Source organism: Aquarana catesbeiana, linkage group LG02 (assembly GCF_042186555.1).
Source record: "Aquarana catesbeiana isolate 2022-GZ linkage group LG02, ASM4218655v1, whole genome shotgun sequence".
Classification (NCBI taxonomy): domain Eukaryota; kingdom Metazoa; phylum Chordata; class Amphibia; order Anura; family Ranidae; genus Aquarana; species Aquarana catesbeiana.
In genome coordinates this window covers 17,454,586-17,477,094 of record NC_133325.1, presented here as the reverse complement: position 1 = coordinate 17,477,094, position 22,509 = coordinate 17,454,586, and the positions used below count along the sequence as shown (strand labels likewise).

Here is a 22,509-nt window from a genome sequence, read left to right as displayed (position 1 = left end):
ATGTTCTTTCTTCCATTAGCAGCCTATATTCCTTTTTGCTTCAGGATACAAATTGGTTTTGCAATATTTATTTATTGGCATTTGATATATCTGAGTAGACCCGGATTTTCACTTTTCATTGTGAGACACTCCGCCCCTTTGTTCATATAGTTGGTAAATCCTCTTCAGTGGGGATCAGTGGAGGGATTTGGGCAAACTTAGTGGGATCTCTCAGTGCCACTCAATGAGCAGCTTACAGGAAACGTGGTTAATTACCAATCTAGAGCTCCCCGTGTAAATGACTCCGTCTATTCTACATTCCCCGGGATCTCACTGGAAGGATTGTGATGTCACCCACACCTAGGTGCCTCAGGCAGAAGTTCGGAGGCAGTTTTATATGTTTTTTAACATTTCTTCACAGTTCTGTTTAAGCATTGATGCATTGTTTTGGAACTGGGGAGGGGAGCCGGTGTATTTAGCCTTTCAAAGCAAGGTCCACATGGTTAGCAATAGAAGCCTCCATCACTTCTCTCACAACAGGATTTCTTTTGTTGGTCTACCCAATTCTGATTGATCCAAGCAGTACTAATAGTACCAAAGACCAACTTAATATTGTCTTCCTCATTGACTTACCCTCCCCATTGTCTTCATCTTCTCCTTGGGTCTGTCTTTCCCATTGACTTCGCCTTTCCCACTGACTTTGCCTTCCTCATCGACTTCACCTTTCCCATTGATCTTGCCTTCCCCATTGATTTTGCCTTCCCCATTGACTTTTCCTTCCCCATTGACTTTACCTTCTCCCTTGAGTCTGCCTTTCCCATTGACTTTGCCTTCGTCATTGACTTTGCCTTCCCCATTGATTTCACCTTCCCCATTGACTTCACATTCCTCACAGACTTTGCTTTCCCCACTGACTTTGCTATTCCTATTGACTTTGCTTTCCCCATTGACTTCATCTTCTTCCATTGATGTCACTTTTTCCATTGACCTTGTCTTGCCTAATAACTTTTCTTTTTTTAGTTGACTTTGCTTTCCGCATTGACATTGCTTACTCCACTAATTTCATCTTCCCCATTGACTATGTCTTGCCCAATGACTTTGCTTTCCTCGTTGACTTCATCTTTCCCATTGACGTCTCTTTCCCCATTGACGTCTCTTTTTCCCATTGACTTTGCTTTACCCATTGACGTCTCTTTCCCCATTGACATCTCTTTCCCCATTGACGTCTCTTTCCCCATTGACGTCTCTTTCCCCATTGACGTCTCTTTCCCCATTGACATCTCTTTCCCCATTGACTTTGCTTTACCCATTGATGTCTCTTTCCACATTGATGTCTCTATTCCCATCGACATCTCTTTCCCCATTGACTTTGCTTTACCCATTAATAACTCTTTCCCCATTGATGTCTCTTTCCCCATTGACGTCTCTTTTTCCCATTGACTTTGCTTCACCCATTAATAACTCTTTCCCCATTGACGTCTCTTTCTCCATTGACGTCTCTTTCTCCATTGACGTCTCTTTCCCCATTGACGTCTCTTTCTCCATTAACGTCTCTTTCCCCATTGACGTCTCTTTTCCCATCGACAACTCTTTCCCTATTGACGTCTCTTTCCCCATTGACTTTGCTTTACCCATTAATAACTCTTTCCCCATTGACGTCTCTTTCCCCATTGACGTCTCTTTTTCCCATTGACTTTGCTTCACCCATCAACGTCTCTTTCCCCATTGACTTTGCCTTACCCATTGACCTTTCTTTCCCCACTGACGTCTCTTTCCCCATTAACGTCTCTTTTTCCCATTGACTTTGCTTTACCCATCAACGTCTCTTTCCCCATTGACTTTGCTTTCCCCATTGACGCCTCTTTCCCCATTGACGTCTCTTTCCCCGTTGACTTTGCTTTCCCCATTGATGTCTCTTTCCCCATTGACGTCTCTTTCCCCATTGACGTCTCTTTCCCCATTGACATCTCTTTCCCATTGACTTTGCTTCACCCATTGACGTCTCTTTTTCCCATTGACTTTGCTTTACCCATTAAAGTCTCTTCTTCCCATTGACTTTGCTTTACCCATTAACGTCTCTTTCCCCATTGACTTTGCTTTACCCATTGACATTTCTTTCCCCACTGACGTCTCTTTTTCCCATTGACTTTGCTTTACCCATCAACGTCTCTTTCCCCATTGACTTTGCTTTACCCATTGATGTCTCTTTCCCCATTGACGTCTCTTTCCCCATTGAAGTCTCTTTCCCCATTGAAGTCTCTTTCCCCATTGAAGTCTCTTTCCTCATTGACGTCTCTTTCCTCATTGACGTCTCTTACCCCATTGACTTTGCTTTACCCATTAACAACTCTTTCCCCATCAACGTCTCTTTCCCCATCGACGTCTCTTTTTCCCATTCACTTTGCTTCACCCATTAACGTCTCTTTTTCCCATTGACTTTGCTTTATCCTTTGACATTTCTTTCCCCACTGACGTCTCTTTCCTCATTGACATCTCTTTCCTCATTGACATCTCTTTCCCCATTGACATCTCTTCTCCCATCGACATCTCTTTCCCCATTGACGTCTCTTTTCCCATTTATGTCTCTTTCCCCATCAACATCTCTATCCCCATTGATGTCCCTATCCCCATTGATGTCCCTATCTCCATTGACGTCTCTTTCCCCATTGACGTCTCTTTCCCCATTGACGTCTCTTTTTCTTATTGACTTTGCTTTACCCATTAATGTCTCTTTTCCCATTGACTTTGCTTTACCCATTGACATCTCTTTCACCATTGACGTCTCTTTTGCCATTGACTTTGCTTTACCCCTTGACATCGCTTTTCCCATTGATGTTTCTTTTCCTGTCGACATCTCTTTCACCATTGACGTCTCTTTCCCCATTGACTTTGCTTTACCCCTTGACATCTCTTTCCCCATTGATGTCTATTTTCCCATTGACGTCTCTTTCCCCATCAACATCTCTTTCCCCATTGACTTTGCTTTAGCCATTAACGTCTCTTTCCACATTGACTTTGATTTCCTTATTGACGTCTCTTTTGCCATTGACGTCTCTTTTCCCATCAATGTCTCTTTCCCCATTGACATCTCTTTCCCCATTGACTTTTATTTCCCCACTGACGTCCCTTTTGCCATTGATGTCTCTTTTCCCATCAACGTCTCTTTCTCCATTGACATCTCTTTCCCCATTGACTTTTATTTCCCCATTGACGTCTCTTTTGCCATTGATGTCTCTTTTCCCATCGACGTCAGTTTTCCCATCGACGTCTCTTTCCCCATCGACGTCTCTTTCCCCATCGACGTCTCTTTCCCCATTGACGTCTCTTTCCCCATCGACGTCTCTTTCCCCATCGACGTCTCTTTCCCCATTGACTTTGCTTTACCCACTGACATCTCTTTCCCCATTGGCTTTGCTTTACCCATTGGCTTCTCCTTTCTCACCACTTGACTTTATGCATTGACCTCACCTTCCCCATTTTGGCGAAATCAAAACTCTCAGTTTAAACTCATTCCTGATCTCCAAATCTGCTTCGTTTTCGGGGTTTTTTTTTTCTAACAGCTGTACTTACTATATAACAAGAGGAATTATACAGTAAATATTTCATAGAGCTGATATTATACTCTCCTTGTGTCTTCATCCCCCTTAGTGGACATCCCTGGATTTCTTTGCTTCTGCAGCTCCTTTTTGGCATTGTGTGGTGCTATTGAGATTATCATTCGCCAGTATTGCCACTACTCTCTCCAGCTCTATTTTCACCAACTGTATCTCATTCAATTATTTCAGCCCTTCACTACAATACATATAAACCTCAACAATGGGCTGTATCTCAGTCTGTCTCTTGAGGTGGGGTCTCAAACTGGCGGCCCTCCAGCTGTTGCAAAATTACAAGTCCCATGAGGCATTGCAAGGCTGACAGTTACAAGCATGACTCCCACAGGCAGAGGCATGATGGGACTTGTAGTTTCGCAACAGCTGGAGGGCCGCCAGTTTGAGACCCCTGATTAGACCCTCTGTCAGGGTTTTTATTGCTGTCTGTATCTCTGCTGGGGATATTCACCATCTCTATTTGTCCTGGTAAATATTATCTCAGAGAACGAGATGGGAAATCCAACATTGTAGAATTGTCCCCAGAATAGGAAGAAGTCTACCAACGGGGACACCTGTTTCTATGGGCAGCTGTCTAAGAGAGGAATTTCCCTTGCTTGGAAAGATTACCTTTAAGTTCCTCTTCTATTCTGTGAAGAGAAATCGCCCCAATGGGACATTAAAGAATAATCTAGTTTTAATGCAGCAAAGTCCCAGGCCTCTTTAGGCCTAATAGTTACCTCCTGAATTAGGGAGAGCTGACATCCTTCAGTGTAGAGTGGGTTACGAGGCATGGTGGGTGTGATGCAAGATGAACAGGTGGGCGCCAGACACTTTTTGAATACAAAGAGATTTATTGTCTCTTATCAGAACTGTGAGAGAGAGGGTTAGGGCCAGAACACGCTTAGGTAGATGCAAAGATAATTAGCAGACTCCAAGACTTCTATAGACAGACAGCTATACTGGTGAAGGCCTCCAGCCAGACACCACTTCTGTACAGGTAGGACCGCTGTCTCTTATGGCAACAATCTTGTAGCTGTTACTAATGATAATGGTATTCAACTATCTGCAACACGAACAGTTCCTTTTACCCCACCATCACTCACTGTGGGTCTTCACTCAACGAGCTCCCAGTTTATCTCACTAGACTTCAGATCCAATAGCCACTGGATCCCCTGAGTTCTTTAACTGTAGCACTCAGTATCTTCCTCAAACGTCACCCCCGTTTCACTGCTGGGTCCCTGGCTTGGCACTCACAGATACTCTCCAAGCTTCACCCCTGCTGACACGTTAGGTCCCTGGCTTGGCACTCACAGATACTCTTCAAGCTTCATCCCTGCTGACACGTTAGGTCCCTGGCTTGGCACTCACAGATACTCTTCAAGCTTCACCCCTGCTGACACGTTAGGTCCCTGGCTTGGCACTCACAGATATTCTTCAAGCTTCACCCCTGCTGACACGTTAGGTCCCTGGCTTGGCACTCACAGATACTCTTCAAGCTTCACCCCTGCTGACACGTTAGGTCCCTGGCTTGGCACTCACAGATACTCTTCAAGCTTCACCCCTGCTGACACATTAGGTCCCTGGCTTGGCACTCACAGATACTCTTCAAGCTTCACCCCTGCTGACAGGTTAGGTCCCTGGCTTGGCACTCACAGATATTCTTCAAGCTTCACCCCTGCTGACACGTTAGGTCCCTGGCTTGGCACTCACAGATACTCTTCAAGCTTCACCCCTGCTGACACGTTAGGTCCCTGGCTTGGCACTCCTCAAGCATCACCTCTGCTGTCCAGCTGGGTCCCTGACTTGGCACTGGCTGAAGTTTTCCCACTTTTTCATCATCCCGAGGCGAGAAGTCTGCTCTCGTACTGGCCTCAGCTTGCTCACAATGATCTTCGGCAGCAAGGTGGATGGTCCCTTAGTGGCGAGAGCTTTCCTTCTACCTTCAACCATGACTAGTTCCCCGGGAGGCAGAACCGTTGCTTCTGGTTGGACTACAAGCCCGCAGTCCCAACCCTACGCTGCTTTCCTACTTCTGGAAAGGCCCTCAGACAGCCTAGCAGCCAGATGTGCCTGGGATAGACCTTAGGTTTGTGGCCTAGCAATGCAACACACATCCACCCAGACAGCCGTCCAGGTGGCACAGAATCCCCGATCACCTGACTCCACCCAAATAAATAGGTTCTCCCAGCAGGCCAAGGGACCCAAGAAAATCCCTGTCCATTGGCTGAGACACCCCATCTATTCCTAATCTGTCCTTGCAATGCCCTTGTCTTATCAAATGTCACCAGATACCCGGCCATCTAGTGATAGAAGAGAGAAGTGCAGGAAAAATCAATTGATCTCCTAACAATTGGTCAAGGCAAACATTACTTGTCAAATAAATGTAATAGCAATCCTGCCTAAACATCAGGGTGCTACATCAACTTTTCCCTACTTTATCCAAAGCCAAAAACATTTGGATTTATATACACTTTAATGATGTGCTACCTAACTCTCAGCTTGTACTTAAAAACAGGAGGGTGGTGGGAATCCATTAAAAATATGTAGTTATTCAAATGTCTGGTGAAAAATAATATTTCCTGATGTATGAACCCTGCAATGGACACCCTGGGTCATAGAAGAGAAGATGCAGACTGTGAGATGAGTAATGGATACACTTTGGATCATTGTACAACTGAACTTTGGTATTGATCGTTCAGTATTCGGTAGCCCAAGGGTCTCCAAACTTTCGAAACAAAGAGCCAGTTTACTGTCCTTCAGACTTTAGGGGGGGGGGCAGACTGTGGCCATTGGAAGTAGAAAATGCCCCAACATCCGTGGGAGTAAACTATGCTCCATCGTTGGTGTCAGTGGGAGGAATTGAGCCCCTTCATTGGTGTCATTGGGTGGGAAGAATCATGCCTCACCACTGGTCTCTCTGGGAGGAATTGTCTCCCCTCATTGGTGTCGTTGGGTGGGAAGAATCATGCCTCATCACTGGTCTCACTGGGAGTAATTGTTTCCCCTCATTGGTGTCATTGGGTGGGAAAAATCATGCCTCATCACTGGTCTCACTGGGAGGAATTGTCTCCCCTCATTGGTGTCATTGGGTGGGAAGAATCATGCCTCATCACTGGTCTCACTGGGAGTAATTGTTTCCCCTCATTGGTGTCATTGGGTGGGAAGAATCATGCCTCATCACTGGTCTCACTGGGAGTAATTGTTTCCCCTCATTGGTGTCATTGGGTGGGAAGAATCATGCCTCATCACTGGTCTCACTGGGAGTAATTGTTTCCCCTCATTGGTGTCATTGGGTGGGAAGAATCATGCCTCATCACTGGTCTCACTGGGAGGAATTGTCTCCCCTCATTGGTGTCATTGGGTGGGAAGAATCATGCCTCATCACTGGTCTCACTGGGAGGAATTGTCTCCCCTCATTGGTGTCATTGGGTGGGAAGAATCATGCTTCATCACTGGTTTTACTGGGAGGAGTTGTCTCCCATCCTTGGTGTCATTGGGAGGAACTGGGCCCCATTTTTGGTGTCATTCGACGGAATTGTGCCCCTTCGTTGGTGTCAGTGGGGGGAACTACGCCCCATCGTTGGTGTCAGAGGATGAAATATTGCCCCAAGAGCCGCATAAAAGCAAGCAAGGGGCTGCATCTGGTCCCTAGGCCGCAGTTTGGAGACTATTGTTGTACGGTATTATTAGATGCAATGGCCGATTGTTAGCAAATTAGGCCTCAAAGTCCCATAGTTGGCTCATGTCTCCAGTAGTATAAATTATTATACTGAATCAACAGGTTGTCCTAAAACTTCTCTCTTCTTCTCTTGTTGTTGTTGTTACAGAAATACCCCCCGAAAAAGGACCTTGTAAGGGCTGTGTCCATACAGACCGGGTATCTTATACTAGGAGGAGGACCCAACAACTGTACACTCATCTATCTGGCCCAGGTGGATCCCAGAGGTGAGTGCCAAATACCATATGGTTGGTAAATTCTCTCAAGCAGATTAAAGTTGTTCTCAACCCCAAAAAAAAAGAACTGCAGGTTGAGCCTTGTGAACTGAGTCGACCCTTGGCTTCTCATATACATTGCATACCTCAACTGGGAAGGCTCCCTTCCATAGTTCCCAACTATTTTCCTGTCCACATGGGGAAGTTTGGTGTCCCTGCCCACCTTTTTGTGTTACCACCGCTCAAAGAGGACTTCCGATAGACTTTCGAACGAACGGACTTGGCTACACACGATCACACCAAAGTCTGACAGATTCGTACATGATGACGTACAACCAGACTAAAATAAGAAAGTTGATAGCCAGTAGCCAATAGCTGCCGTAGCGTTGGTTTTCGTCCGTCGGACTAGCATACAGACGAACGGATTTTTCGACTGGACTCGAATCCGTCAGAAAGATTTGAAACATGTTTCAAATCTAAAGTCTGTCTGATTTTCGACCGAAAAGGTCCATCGGAAGTTTGATGAAGCCCACACATGATCGGATTGTCCGACGGATTTGTTTCGGCGGATGAGTTCGGTCGAAAAGTCCCCTCGTGTGTACATGGCATAAGGGACAAAGAGCAAGTTTGTTGGGTAAGGAGTAGTTTGAAACCCTTGGAATTTCATTATTGGAAGTTCATAATGTATCTTCAGTTACTCTACAGAATGTGATAGAGGACTTTAGTGCGGTTTTTGAAGAAGGCCTTGGCATGTATAAAGGGCCTCTTGTTTCTTTCAAATTAGACCCTACAGTAAACCCAGTTCGTATGAAACTGCGCAAAGTTGCATTAGCTCTCAGCCCAAAGATTTATGCTGAGATTACACGTTTTGCGAAGCAAGGTACACTTGAACCCATAACACACCCTAAAGTGGTGTACCCCAATAGTTCCAGTATTGAAGCCAAATGGTGATGTTAGACTTTGTGCTCACTATAAATGTACAATCAACAAAGCACTGCAGGAACATCCCTATCAAATTCCAGCTGTACATGAAATTCTGACTACGTTAGCAAAAGGAAAGGTATTTACCAAACTGGATATGGCACAGGCTTACCAACAATTACCTGTGGATGACGACGCTGCGGATGCACAAACAATAATAACAACACAAAGGAGCTTTCCGAGGAAAACGTTTGCAGTTTGGAGTTTCCACTGCTCCTGGCATATTCCAGAAATTTATAGAGGACCTCTTATCTGGACTTCCAGGTGTAGTACTTTATTTTGGTGATGTTCTCACTGGAGCGGATTGCATTCAGTCTTTGGCTTCACAACTACAACTTGTTTTGAAATGTTTTCTTACTGCTGGTCTCAAACTTAAAAAAGAAAAGTGTGTTTTTGGGGTAAACAGTGTGGATTTCCTTGGATACAGAATTGATGAACACGGAATCCATCCAACTGATTCCAAAGTTGAAGCTCCAGTCCCAACAAACAAACAAGAGCTGCAAGCTTTCATAGGGTTACTTAATTTTTACCATTCTTTTCTGCTTGACACTGTTGTGGAACTCCTGCATCGTTTAGTAGATAAAGATGTTCCATGGAAGTGGACTGACGTTCATTCTACAGCTTTCAATGCTGCAAAAAAGCTGTTATCCTCTGACAGTGTGCTTGCACACTAGGATTTACAAAAACCACTCACTCTTGCCTGCGATGCTTCTCCATATGGCATTGGAGCTGTATTGAGTCATGTTTTGGAAACTGGTGTTGAGGCTCCTATTGCATTTTATTCAAGGACCTTGTCTACGACCAAGAGGAATTATGCTCAAATTGACAAGCAGGCTTTAGCTATTGTGTCCGGGGTAAAAAAGTTTCATGGCTTGTATGGGTGGAGGTTTATCATTGTAACAGACCATAAGCCTTTGCTGGGGTTGTTCACCAGAAGTACTCCCACTCCTCATATTATTTCCCCACAAATGCTCAGATGGTCACACATGCTGAATGCCTATGACTGTGATTTTGAATATCGTCCTGGCAAGAATATCACTCATGCTGATGGTTTGATGGTTGCCTTTGTTTTCTCCTGATTGCCTTGTCCTTCCTGTGCCTGAGGTTCTCATGTTGGAATCTATTCCAAACCCTCCGTTACATGCTAGAGACATTGCTGGTAGGACTGCTAAAGATCCCTTGCTGGCCCGTGTGCTCAATTGGGTGCGGAGGGGACGGCTCAAATCAAAAGTTGATGAGAACATCAAACCATTTTGAGTGCACCAACATGAGCTGTCTGTCTATAAAGTTTGCCTATTACGGGGAAACAGAGTGGTAATTCCAAAGGCAGGACAAGCTCAAGTACTGTATGCTCTCCACGAAGGAGATCCTGAAATAGTCCGCATGAAAGCGTTAGACAGAAGTTATGTCTGGTGGCCTAAAATGGATGAAGTTATTAAGAAGTGTGTAAAGAACTGTGTACCATGTCAATCCTCCCGTCATGCTCCACCTACAGCCTCAGTCCATCCCTGGGAAGTGACTAGGTCACCTTGGTCACAGTTGCATATAGATTTTGCCGGGCACTTTCAAGGACAGATTTTTTTTTTAGTTGTCGATTCCTTCTCAAAATGGCTGGAAGTTGTTTGAGTTACACCCCTTTACCTCAGCCACTATCATAAGAGTTTTAAAGAGGCAGTTTGCTACACATGGGCTGCCAGATACAATCGTGTCTGATAATGGAACGCAATTTACCTCCTCAGAATTCAAAACCTTTATGGCACGCAATCTTATTCAAAAATCTTGTAAAAAAGCTGCGCTAAAAATTGCAATTAAAGTCCATAACAAATGACATCAAAGGAAAAAATGAGTCCTTCAAAAGCGTAAACACCACCACCGTGCACCTATAGACAATAGTGCTAATCCACCGTAGTAGTTGATTCAGCTTACCAGATGGCAAGCTCAAAAGGGCAAGTGGCTATAGCCCAGCCAAGGCCTTTAAGCTTGCTGCCGCTCCCGGTGTCCAAATGGCGGGGGGGGTAAATCTCCAAGCTCACTCACGGTGTCCACATATCCACATGTTGCAAATGGAAACCCAGGTAGCTCAGAGGAAAGAAAGACTGGCCATAGTGTGATATCCTCCAAATATTTATTATAAAACATGTAGTCACTTACATTAAAAATAGCAGAGTTGCGCATATAAAAGCCGGCCGGCATACAAAACAAACGGAGCCCGTTCTCCTACTCCAAAAGCGTGGTGACGTCAGTGCGTACCCTCCCAGACGCGTTTCGTCATCATCTGACGTTGTCAATGGGGAACGCAATCTTATTCGACATGTTACGATTGCACCATTTCACCCAGTCATCAAATGGTCAAGCTGAACATATGGTTCAGACCACCAAGGACTCATTGAAGAGAATTGTTCAATTAGATTGGAATCAGAGACTTGCAAATTTCCTTCTGAAACAACACGTGACACCATGCTCAAGCACTGGTTGTAGCCCAGCAGAGCTCCTAATGAACCGTCGTCTAAAACCATGTTTGGATCGTTTACGCCCTGATCTGACATCGGAGTTACAAGAAAAGCAAGAACTGCATTGTAAAAAGGATGCTAATGTTTCTGTGAGAGTGTTTGAGCCTGACAGTGCTGTCTATGTCAGAAACTATGCTGCTGGGCCTCGTTGGATACCGGCAAAGGTGCTTGTGGCTACAGGGACTTTGTCATACAAAGTACAAATTACTGATGGTAGAATATTACGAAGGCATGTTGATCAGATCCGAGAAAGAAGTGGTGAAATTTGTACCCGCTGCTAGTGGTACTGGGATTCCAGTGATGCCAGATCATGGTGAACCATTGGTTGATACAGGTGCTATTCCTCCAGGAAATGTTGTTGCAGAGCCAGTTTCTCTCAGTCCCTCTGGCACAGCACAAGAAGAAGAATTGCATCCAACTGAGGGTTCCAGGAAACTGTCTCAAAACAGTGGTCTTTAGGCGCCCAAAGAGAAATATTCACCCTCCCAGTTATCTCAAAGACTTTGAGGTCTAGGGGGAAGGAGTGTTATGTATTAGTGTGTTATACTGCTCTCCATCCAGTAGGGGGAAGTTGTTCACTTGTTTATCGTTCTGGTAGAGCTATGTATCTTTAGCATCTGTGGTTCCTGTATGCTGTGTTGGATATAAGTAAAAGAAGTCCTGTCGAATGTCTGTCTGTGTCAATGGTTCAAATACATTTTAAAAAATACAAAAGGACAAATGTTTACGCTATTGGCCAAAGGTTTGATGACACCTGACCAGCAAGCCTATATGAGATTGCTGGACATCCCATTCCAGAACCATTGCTATTAATATGGAGTTGCCCCCTTTTGTAGATATAATATCCTCCACTCTTCTGGGAAAACTTTCCACAAGATTTTGGAGTGTCTGTGGGAATTTGTTAGGTACTGATGTTGGATGAGAAGACCTGGATCACCATTCTCATTCCAGCTCACCCAAAAGGTGTTCAATAGGGCTGAGGTCAGGGCTCTGTGCAGGACACTTGAGTTCCTCCACACCAAACTGGTCAAACTGTCCATATGGGCACAGTCATGGTGGAACAGAAAAGGACCTTCCCAAAATCGTTGCCACAAGGTTGTTAATGTAGGGGAAAGCTAGAAATCGTGTCATCCAAAAAAAGCATTTGTGGGGTCAAGTAGTGATGTTGAATGAGAAGACCTGACTCACCATCCTCATTCCAATTCATCTCAAAGATGTTCAGTAGGGTTGAGGTCAGGCAAGACACTTCCTTCACACCAAATTGGTCAAACCATGTCTTTATGAAGCTGGCTTTGTACACCGGGGCACAATCATGCTGGAACAGAAAAGAGTGTTCACTAAGCTGTTACCACAAGGTTGGAAGAACACAATTGTCTACAATGTCTTTGTATGATGTAGTATCAATGGTACCCTTCACTGTAAATACAAAAACGCAATCATTTGGATGGGGGTCCACATACTTTTGGTTATACATACTGTGTATGTATTGTAAGGGGGGGCAGGCTCAACTGATTTTGGCAACTGTAAACTAGACCGGGACACCTGGGAACAGTTCGTCCTGCTTCTATTCTTGGTAAGGCAGCAAACAAAGTTTCAGTGGAGAAAGGATTTGTGCAGCACGTCTGTAGCATACAACAGAGAAAACATCTGCTCGTCCAAGCAAATAACTCAACTCAGGTCAGTTCCTGACTAACAGGGTGCTGCCTAGTAGGTTCTCCAAAACAAACAGGCAGCACTTGTACCTTTTTAGTGTTCTGTTCCAAATCAGCCATTTCACCCTGCAGCAGTCTCTGACAGCTGGGAGAGCAAGAGAGCGAGGGAGCCTTGATCATCAGTCAGATCACATACAGTATGTAGAGGAAAGAGAGAGTCTTGATCATCAGTCAGATCACATACAGTATGTAGAGGAAAGAGAGAGCCTTGATCATCAGTCAGATCACATACAGTATGTAGAGGAAAGAGAGAGTCTTGATCATCAGTCAGATCACATACAGTATGTAGAGGAAAGAGAGAGTCTTGATCATCAGTCAGATCACATACAGTATGTAGAGGAAAGAGAGAGTCTTGATCATCAGTCAGATCACATACAGTATGTAGAGGAAAGAGAGAGCCTTGATCATCAGTCAGATCACATATGTAGAGGAAAGAGAGAGTCTTGATCATCAGTCAGATCACATACAGTATGTAGAGGAAAGAAAGTCTTGATCATCAGTCAGAACACATACAGTATGTAGAGGAAAGAGAGAGTCTTGATCATCAGTCAGATCACATACAGTATGTAGAGGAAAGAAAGTCTTGATCATCAGTCAGAACACATACAGTATGTAGAGGAAAGAGAGAGTCTTGATCATCAGTCAGAACACATACAGTATGTAGAGGAAAGAGAGAGTCTTGATCATCAGTCAGAACACATACAGTATGTAGAGGAAAGAGAGAGTCTTGATCATCAGTCAGATCACATACAGTATGTAGAGGAAAGAGAGAGTCTTGATCATCAGTCAGATCACATACCATATTTTTCTCTCCATAAGATGCACCTAGGTTTTAGAGGAGGAAAACAAGAAAAAAAATATTCTGAACCAAATGGTGTATTAAAATATTTACCAGTGCCAATTAAATGCAGCCTGACCTCTGCCCATGAAATGCAGCCTTACTGGTGCCCATGAAATGTAGCCTTACCAGTGCCAATGACTCCTGGTTCCTGGCCCAGTTGTGGCTTGCTGATCTGACTCCTCTCCTCTTCTCTTCCGCCCGTTGTGGGTAGGCACTGATTACCGAGGGACTGGAAGGGACTTGGACTTGGAGTGAGGCAGCAACCAATGCGGGTACACTATAGGTTTGCATTGATCATCAGTCAAATCACATATATATATAAAGGAGAGAGAAAGTATTGATCATCAGTCAGATCACATATATAAAGGCCTGTGTAATGCTTAGACCGGTGGGGGGCTTCAGGACCTTAAACAGAACTTAGAATTCTGAGAAAACAAAACCTTTTATCTATACAATAAGTAGCAGCAATCTCAGATTATTAGAGGTCTTTTATCTGATAACTCCGATTTGCAAATGTTGAATCTGTAGAAAAGTTCTCCTGCTGTCTGGGGTAATACACATGATATCAGAAAACCAAAAACTAAAGATCTGTTTTTCTTCTGTCTGCAGGTTCTTTACCCAAATGGGTAGTGAATAAATCGTCACAGTTTTTGGCTCCAAAGGTAAGTGAGTGTGATTTTGGTAAAGACCCACTTCAGGAAAATTAAACTAAAATGTCCCCTTGTACCCTCTAGCTGCAAAAATCTTGCGAACTGCCCCTTGGCGGTAGTTCTGTTTTGGCTCCTAGATGTCCTCATTCTTCTGGGCTGAATGACACCCACCATCATTCAAGTCTGTAGACTAAGGACATCAAGTGAGTGCAGAGCTTCATGAATCTGCCCACTAAAGAGGTGTCACTAAGTCGCCCTTCACTCACAGTGTAACGATGCAGACAGTGACATTGATGCCATCGTGGCATCGCATCTCTGTACATCACTGAGCATTGCTTACCTCTGGAGGAGAAGATTTGGAAGAGACCCAGCTCTTCATGTAACAGCGGTACACTGAGGGCCTTCCAGGGGGGGGGAAGGGGGCACCACTGCAAGATGAATGCTCTGCAGACTTCTATGTGAAAAAGTAGTAAATGTATATTGGTCATAAGATGGTTATTAAAGTGGTTGTAAACCTATACACACCACTTATACCTACAGGTAAGCCTATAATAAGGCTTACCTGTAGGTACTGGAAATATCTCCTAAACCTGCACGGTTTAGGAGATATTTACCAAATACGCTAGCACCAACATGATCGACTCATGCCCACTGAAGAAAGGGCACGATCGCGTCTCTGGCAATGATTGGGAGCCATTGGGACTGGCTGTCAGTCATGTGAGCATTGTCAGGGCCCTCTTAATGCAATGGCACCCCTGGGCACTGTCTATGGGCCCCATGATAATCTTGCATTACATCATACTTGCCAACTGTGTCAGATTTGCCGGGACAGTCAAGCTTTTTACTAGGCTGTCCCAGGATGACTGTGTCCCCGGCAGCGTCCCGGATTCTGAGCTATGGGGACAGCACTGGGCTAAATCTGCAACCAGAATGACATCTCTCCCCGCTACGCTTTTCCCACAGTTTCCAGCGCTTTGCAGGGGTTAAGGAAGAACCCCCAAGGCAAAGCATCTTACTACTACTTGCTTATGTGGGCAGAATGTATACTGCTCCAAACATATGGAATGAATAGCCCCTTCAGATCCGCGCTTTAGCCGAATGACAGCTGCAGTGCGGATCTGCTTTGCCAGGAGGCCGTCAATAGACGTCCTCCCCTTTGCATGCTCACCACACCCCCCTGAAGGGCGCGCGCTGTGATCACCTGAGTCAATGAGACTCAGGTGATCACAGATCAGAGTAAGGGGTCGATCCCGGCCCCTTACCACATGATCAGCTGTCAGCCAATGACAGATGATCGTGTGAAGTAAACAGAAGAGCGGTAATCGTTGACGCTGACAGCGTGAGGAGAAAAAAAGCCGATCGCTGGCTTCTACTGAAGGGACATCGGTCGCGAAGAGGAAGAGGCGAACCTGCCTCATATGTGCCCACCAGTACTGCCTGCCAGTGCCAGTGCCAAAGGCGTGCCTAGGGTCTCCAGCGCCCTTGGCGAGAATCTGTATCGGCGCCCCCCCCCCCCCCCATTAAAGAGTTAGAATTTTAGAATTTCAGTTGTTTGTTTTTTCACATCAATTTCCTTTAATTTTTAATTGTCTGCATATCCATACAAGATAATGTTTAGGCTATACAGTCCCTTTTCTATTGTTTTTAACTTTTGAAAAAAGATGTTGTATTTAACGGTTTATAACACGCACCTTCACTTTAAAAAGGAAGTTTTAGGAAAAAAATCTTAAATTTTAAATAAAGAACTGTGAAGCAAAATAAGGTTCAGTGCCCATCAATGCAGCCTAATCAGTGCCCATCTGCAGCCTCACAAGTGCCATGATCGCAGCACCCACCGTTGCCATGAATGCAGCACCCACCGTATTGCCATGAATGCAGGACCCACCGTATTGCCATGAATGCAGGACCCACCTTATTGCCATGAATGCAGGACCCACCTTATTGCCATGAATGCAGGACCCACCTTATTGCCATGAATGCAGGACCCACCTTATTGCCATGAATGCAGGACCCACCTTATTGCCATGAATGCAGGACCCACCTTATTGCCATGAATGCAGGACCCACCTTATTGCCATGAATGCAGGACCCACCTTATTGCCATGAATGCAGCACCCACCTTATTGCCATGAATGCAGCACCCAGCGTTGCCATGAATGCAGCACCCACTCCATCTCTCAGGGCATTCGACATGCGAAAACCCATCAGGATTCATCATTTAACCCTTTACATGCTGAAAGCCCTGAGGGATACATCATGAAGCTGTAAATTATTAATCCTGCAGCATGCATGTCCCGGTAGGGGGGCTTTTGGAATGTAATGTAAGTGTGCTTGCTGGCTGGCATTAACACGTGGCATGGCGGTGGCGTGACTCTCCCTAACTGCTGCTGACCGACGGCTGCTCCCATCTGAGATGGCTCCCTCACAGGCTCACACACACTCACCTCCTTTTTTTTGTTCTCCATCGATCACTGTATGCCACACTGCTGACAGGGAATGATTCCCAGTCCCAGATGAAGTCCCACTGCACTTCCAGATCCGGCACGGTCAGGAGGAAGGGTGGAGGAGAAGACGGCGACGGCTTACAGAAGCGGGGGCGGGACTCCAGGAGCAGCCTTCGCGCATGCGCCGCCCGCGTTCAAGGACTGGCCAGCTCCGCCGCAGCACATGACCACATTCGCCCAATCGCAGGGCGCCAACATGGCGGCCGGATCGCAGGGGACACAGTTAATGGAAATTCAGAGAATTGAAGCAAAGTGACACAAACTGGTGCGGGATTTCGCCCCCCCCAATGTTTCTCCCAGTGCCACGGCCCCCCTGCCCCCCCACTATACGCCACTGGCTGAACTTAATGAACAAGAACCACTTAGAAGAGCAGTAGTACACTGCCAATTTGCGCCACCCCCTCGGCCTGCGCCCCTGTCAGGCGCCGGTCTCGCCAGCCTGTTGGTATGCCCCTGGCCAGTGCCACCTGCCAGTGCCATGAATCAGTGCCCACAGTGCCCACCAGTACATAAGTGCCAGCAATCAGTGCCACCTATCAATGCCCACGAGTGCCACCTATCAATGCCCACCAGTGGTGCCAGTCAGTGCCACCTAGCAGTGCTGCCTATCAGTGTCACCTACCAATGCCGATCAGTGCCCATAACTGCCACCCATCAGTGCCACCTATTAGTGGCCTTCACTGCCACCTATCAATGCCCATCAGTACCACCCATCAGTGCCACCTATCAGTGCCCACCAGTGCCACCTCATCAGTGCCCACCAGTGCCACCTATTAGTGGCCTTCAGTGCCACCTATCAGTGCCCATCAGTGTAGCCTCATCAGCGTACATCAGTGAAAGAGAAAAACTACCTGTTTGCAAAATTTATTAACAAAATATAAAACGGTTTTGTATCTTTTTTTTTGCATTCCATCTTTTTAAATTTTTTTAACAAAAAATTAAAAACCCAGAGGTGATCAAATACCACCAAAAGAAAGCTCTATTTGTGTGAAAAAAATTATAAAAATTTTATTTGGGTACAGTGTTGCATGACCGGGCAATTGTCATTCAAAGAGTGAGAGCGCTAAATGCTGAAAATTGGTCTGGGCAGAAGGGGGTTTAGGTGCCCAGTAAGCAAGTGGATAGGAGAGGACGGCCGGCGGGGATTGGGGGTCCCCAGTAAATTACTTTGCCCAGGGGCCCATGATGTTGTTATTAAGATGGCATTGACCATTGTGACAATAACAGTGGTCATGTGATGAGGCAGCACTTCCTGCCCTCCAGGCGTAAAGACCCAAAATAGAAAAGTAAATGGCCAGTGTTCATGAGCACTTAAGGTTATTTGCTGTTACCCATCTATGGGGGAGCCATACGGGTTAAAGGTACCATACAAATTCCATAAAGAAGAGAATGCAGAGAGGTTTGGGTGTCCTCCTAAAAATCTTTCAATGCTTTTCATCTCCACAGGCCATGAAGAAGATGTATAAAGCCTGCTTGAAGTACCCAGACTGGAAAAAGAAACACAATCCGCAGCACAAGCCCTGGCTGTACCCAGAGCAGAGCACCCTGCCCAACATCAGTCTGTCCGAGGTGTCCGTTCAGCACGCCGATTCGCTAGAAAATATCGATGAGAGCGGCGTAGCAGAGACCAAGGATGACCGAGGAGATGCCAGTGATGAAGACAGTGTCAACTGAGAGGCGCAGAACCTTTGCCAGACCCTAGGTTTTGAGGACCAAAAAACAGTGTCTTCGCCCTACGATGTAGGGTTTGGCGGAGAAAGACACTGAGGATGGGTGGGGGTGGGGAGGGTAAAAAAATTTATTTGGGAAGAAGGTGATTTTTTTTTTTTACACAAATCTAAAGGGTTCTGGCATTTGTTTTGCTCCTTTTCAGTGAACTGTTTAATGACCGAGAACTGTTGCATATAGATTTGGTGATATTGGCCTTCACTAGAGACTGAGCGTCAACTTTTAGGCATCACCCCATGACAAATAGCACTCCATGAGATTGTAATTTAAGTCTATTTTGCTGTCTGAATTTTTTTAAATGTCTGCACTGCCCAGAGTGAATATTTTTAGTGGTGACTTATGTGGCGCTAATTGTTTTAACGAGGGAGCGTGAGATAGGAGCGGTGAGAGTGGCTCGGTGACGGACTGGACGCCTGAGAGACATCGGAAGTGACAAAGCCAGGTGACATCTTCAGATCTGTTCACCATGGAGATATTAAAAGATTTTACAACTCATTTCTGCGTGTTGTATTTTTTTTTTTTTTCATGTTTTACATTCTTACTTTTTCTCTTCTTTGATGGATGGAATGAATAAATCAACCCCAAAATACCATACCGCTATATAATGTAGCGCCTCTCTGGTTCTACTGGGAGCAGAAAGTTACCTCCAGAGGCAGGGAGCAAGCTTACATTCACCCCAGGGCTGAATCCATGGCTATAATGGGGAGTTAGAACAGAATTTATGCGCCAGTCACTTTAGGTATTTTTCAATGCTTTAATGAGAACTTGAGAAAGGTTGTAGGAAAGAGGGTTAGGGGAGGTTTCCGATACACTTTGTAGCAGATCACTTGCAGACTCCTTGAATCCAAAGGACAAAACGGCTTTCTTTAGAAGATCTTGGATACCTGGATAGGTCTCTCACAAGACCTAGCAACCGGTAGAATGTCTGGATAAGTCTCTCCCACAAGACCTAGCAACCGGTAGAATGTCTGGATAAGTCTCTCTCACAGACTTAGCAGCCAGGAGCTAGTTACCTTGATTAGATTGCAGAACAGCTTGACAGTACCAGAACCTTTAAGCCGACCCGGCAATACTGTAAGGGTAGTTTAGATATAGGCGCATCCTCCAAACGAGTCTCCAGGCCCTCCTGGGAGAGCAGCCTTCATCCTGGCTCTCTCCAGCAAGGGTCCTCCCCTGGATTTCCTCAGCTTGGCTTGGCTTCTTCCACGCAGGCGAGACAGCCTAAGGACCACCGCAGGATTAGTAGGCCCCAGACAGGCTTCTAGGCCTACTGCAGAACTTGCAGCAGCACATCCTCAGGCCAGGAGGGCCCAGAGGTAACGACTAAGAGCACATGGCATCTGTCCAATAAATACCCCTTCCCAGAATGCACAGCGGCCAGGAACCTCCTATTGGGCTGTCTCTGGAAAAAGAATATTCATTACAGCTCAACCTAGTTGTAATTCTCATACTGACCTGTGGTACCAGTGACACCTACCGGCAACAGTGGGAAATGCACAACTCAGCCAAGTTTGGAACAGAACCAAATATACAATCAAATCTGAGCTGTTTACAGCTCAGCCAAAAACTAAATTTACACTATAGCCCCAATTTTAGGAACAGGGGGCCACAATAATAACTATGAAGAGGTCATATCAGGAGTAGTTTGTACATTTATTTTTAAAATTGTTCTTTATTCTTGATAGCTAAAAAAAATGTTCAAAGGTCAGTCATCATGACTGGAGTTGGGGAGATGCATGACTAGGGCATACCAGAGGTATCGCCCACTATGCTCCCGTAGACCACAATAGCCAAAATTAACTCCACTTCCCATATATACCTAAAATGACACAACCGACACACCTTTATGGAGTGAAAATTGGCCGTATCGGCCATTTATTAACCATTAACAACATTCCCTAGAACAGAATATAGAACTTTAACAGTACTGACCCCCTAAGTTGCCGATCCATGGAGGTACTACCCAACCAACATAAAAAAATTGCATCTAGGAGACCATTTAGGGGTCCTCAGCCGCAGAACACGGGCTCGAGGACAATACCAAAATATCACGCAGACACCTCCATTTCCACAAATTCCCGTTATTCCACTAACTGGGATTAACCATAGGACGCCATACCATAGACGGGTTCTTACTCTGGTATTACCCAGAAAAATTTAGAAAGCCTCCAAGGACCCCAACCGCCAGACCACTATGAGCATCCAATAAGATCTCCATCAACAGGGCGGGAGGGTGGGAAAACTTCTTCTTCCTCATCCGATCCTTCACGTTTCCACTTCCCACATACGTTGCCCCACCCAAACCTTGCTTTTCACCCAATCACTATCTCTACACGTTTTAGCCCTGCTGACCTTATTATATATTTAAACTCTTTAACTGCTGCTACCCTGCTAGCCTAGTCTTGCCAGCCACAATTGCTGCCATGACAATGATGGGGCACTATTCCTCCTACTGACACCAAAGATGGAGCATTGTTTATTCCCATTGACGTCGGGACCTTTTCTACTCCCAATGGTCACAGTTCGGCCCACCTTAAGTCTGAAGGACAGTAAACTGGCCCTTTGTTTAGAAAGTCTGGAGACCCCTGCTGTAGATGATCCAGAAGATAATGTGTGAGATGCCTCGTTTTTGTATATCCGTCCTTTTTCTGATGTCTATGGTCAGCTTCACTTTGTATCATTGCCAGCAAGTAACCAGAGAACAGAGCTTCCTCGTCCTTCTCATAATTTATTGGCTGGTAATGGTCAGGAAGAGATTCTTCTTCAAAGCTGGATCTTCCCTCTTTGTTCCCCGTACTTCTGTTACATTGAGTCCTTATAATTTTGACAGGAGCTCCTCATGGGTTGGTAGATGAGTGCTGAGCCAGTGATAGGCTCCTAGTACTAAGCTGTAGCCCCTCCTCTATTACCTTGTGCTTCTACTACATTGTATCACCCCCACAATGTATGCTGGATACAAAGGGTTTACCCTTTTACCCCGCATGCCATCAGGTCAGTGATAATCCATTACTATAGTCAGCAATGGCAGAAGACTAGTCCAGTGATCGGCACAAGGGGTCACGTAGCTGGTCATTTTAGAGACATCGCTTGTAAAAAACCCACAGCTCTGCCCATGGCCGGAACCACGCCAGGTTGCTGAGAGTGCTTTCTCCTTATCTTGCATGTACAGTACATCATCTTCAACGGCAGACTTGGCATCTGCTCCTACTTGCTGAACACTGTGCTACCATTACACCCCCCTTCGAGAGGTTAAAATGAGTTCCACAAGCAAAATTGTCCTTGAGGGAAAATAACATTTCTTTTTTATCTGGAATTGCCGTCAGAGCCGTTTTCATGACAACCCGACTGTATCCCTGAAAACCAGATCCATCAACAGGCCGGCAGAGCAGAACACGAGTGCAGGCCCACCACCAATGGCTGCATTTACATTCAGCAAAAAATAAATAAAAAAAATTATATATTTTTCCCGGCCTTCAGGGATGATAGACAATGTATTGTTTTGAAAAGCAAAAAAATGATTGAGCAGATGGGCACTATCATGGGGGGGGGGGGATGTACCAATGCAAATATTTAAAAAAATATATATAATTCAGCAGGGAGAAGGTTTGTTTTATGCAGCGTAAGGCAACATTAAACATACACAAAGTCTTTCCATAACAAATAATTCCCTCCCACCAAGCCCTGGCGTCCCTTGGCTATTACATCAGGCAGGGTTGGTGTTAGGATTACAGGAAGGGTTGGTGTTAGGGTTACAGGGAGGGTTGGTGTTAGGGTTACAGGGAGGGTTGGTGTTAGGGTTACATGTAAGGTTAGGGTTACGGTGAGGGATGGTGTTAGGATTACCAGGAGGGTCAGTCTTGGGATAACAGGGAGGGTTAGTATTAGGGCTACAAAGAGCGTTAATGTTGGGGTTACAGGTAAGGTTAGTGTTAGGATTACAGGAAGGGTTAGTATTAGAAGCTACAGAGAGTTATTGTTAGTGGTAAAGGTAAGGTTGGTGTTAGGATTGCAGGGAGGGATGGTGTTGCGGTTACAAGGAGGGATGATGTTGGGGTTACAGGAAGGGTTGGTGTAAGGGTTA

General features: G+C 45.4%; 1 protein-coding gene across 1 annotated transcript in view; it reads left to right on the top strand.

Moving 5' to 3' along the window:
• Window positions 1–18,923, top strand: part of STARD10 (StAR related lipid transfer domain containing 10) — an 83,027-nt gene extending 64,104 nt beyond the window's left edge. Inside the window, exons 4-6 of the mRNA XM_073612634.1 lie at window positions 7,397–7,514; window positions 14,156–14,208; window positions 18,147–18,923. Coding sequence (XP_073468735.1) covers window positions 7,397–7,514; window positions 14,156–14,208; window positions 18,147–18,374 — 399 coding nt within the window. The 3' untranslated portion in view covers window positions 18,375–18,923. The remainder of the gene's footprint in view (window positions 1–7,396; window positions 7,515–14,155; window positions 14,209–18,146) is intronic.
• The last annotated feature ends 3,586 nt before the right edge of the window (window positions 18,924–22,509 follow it).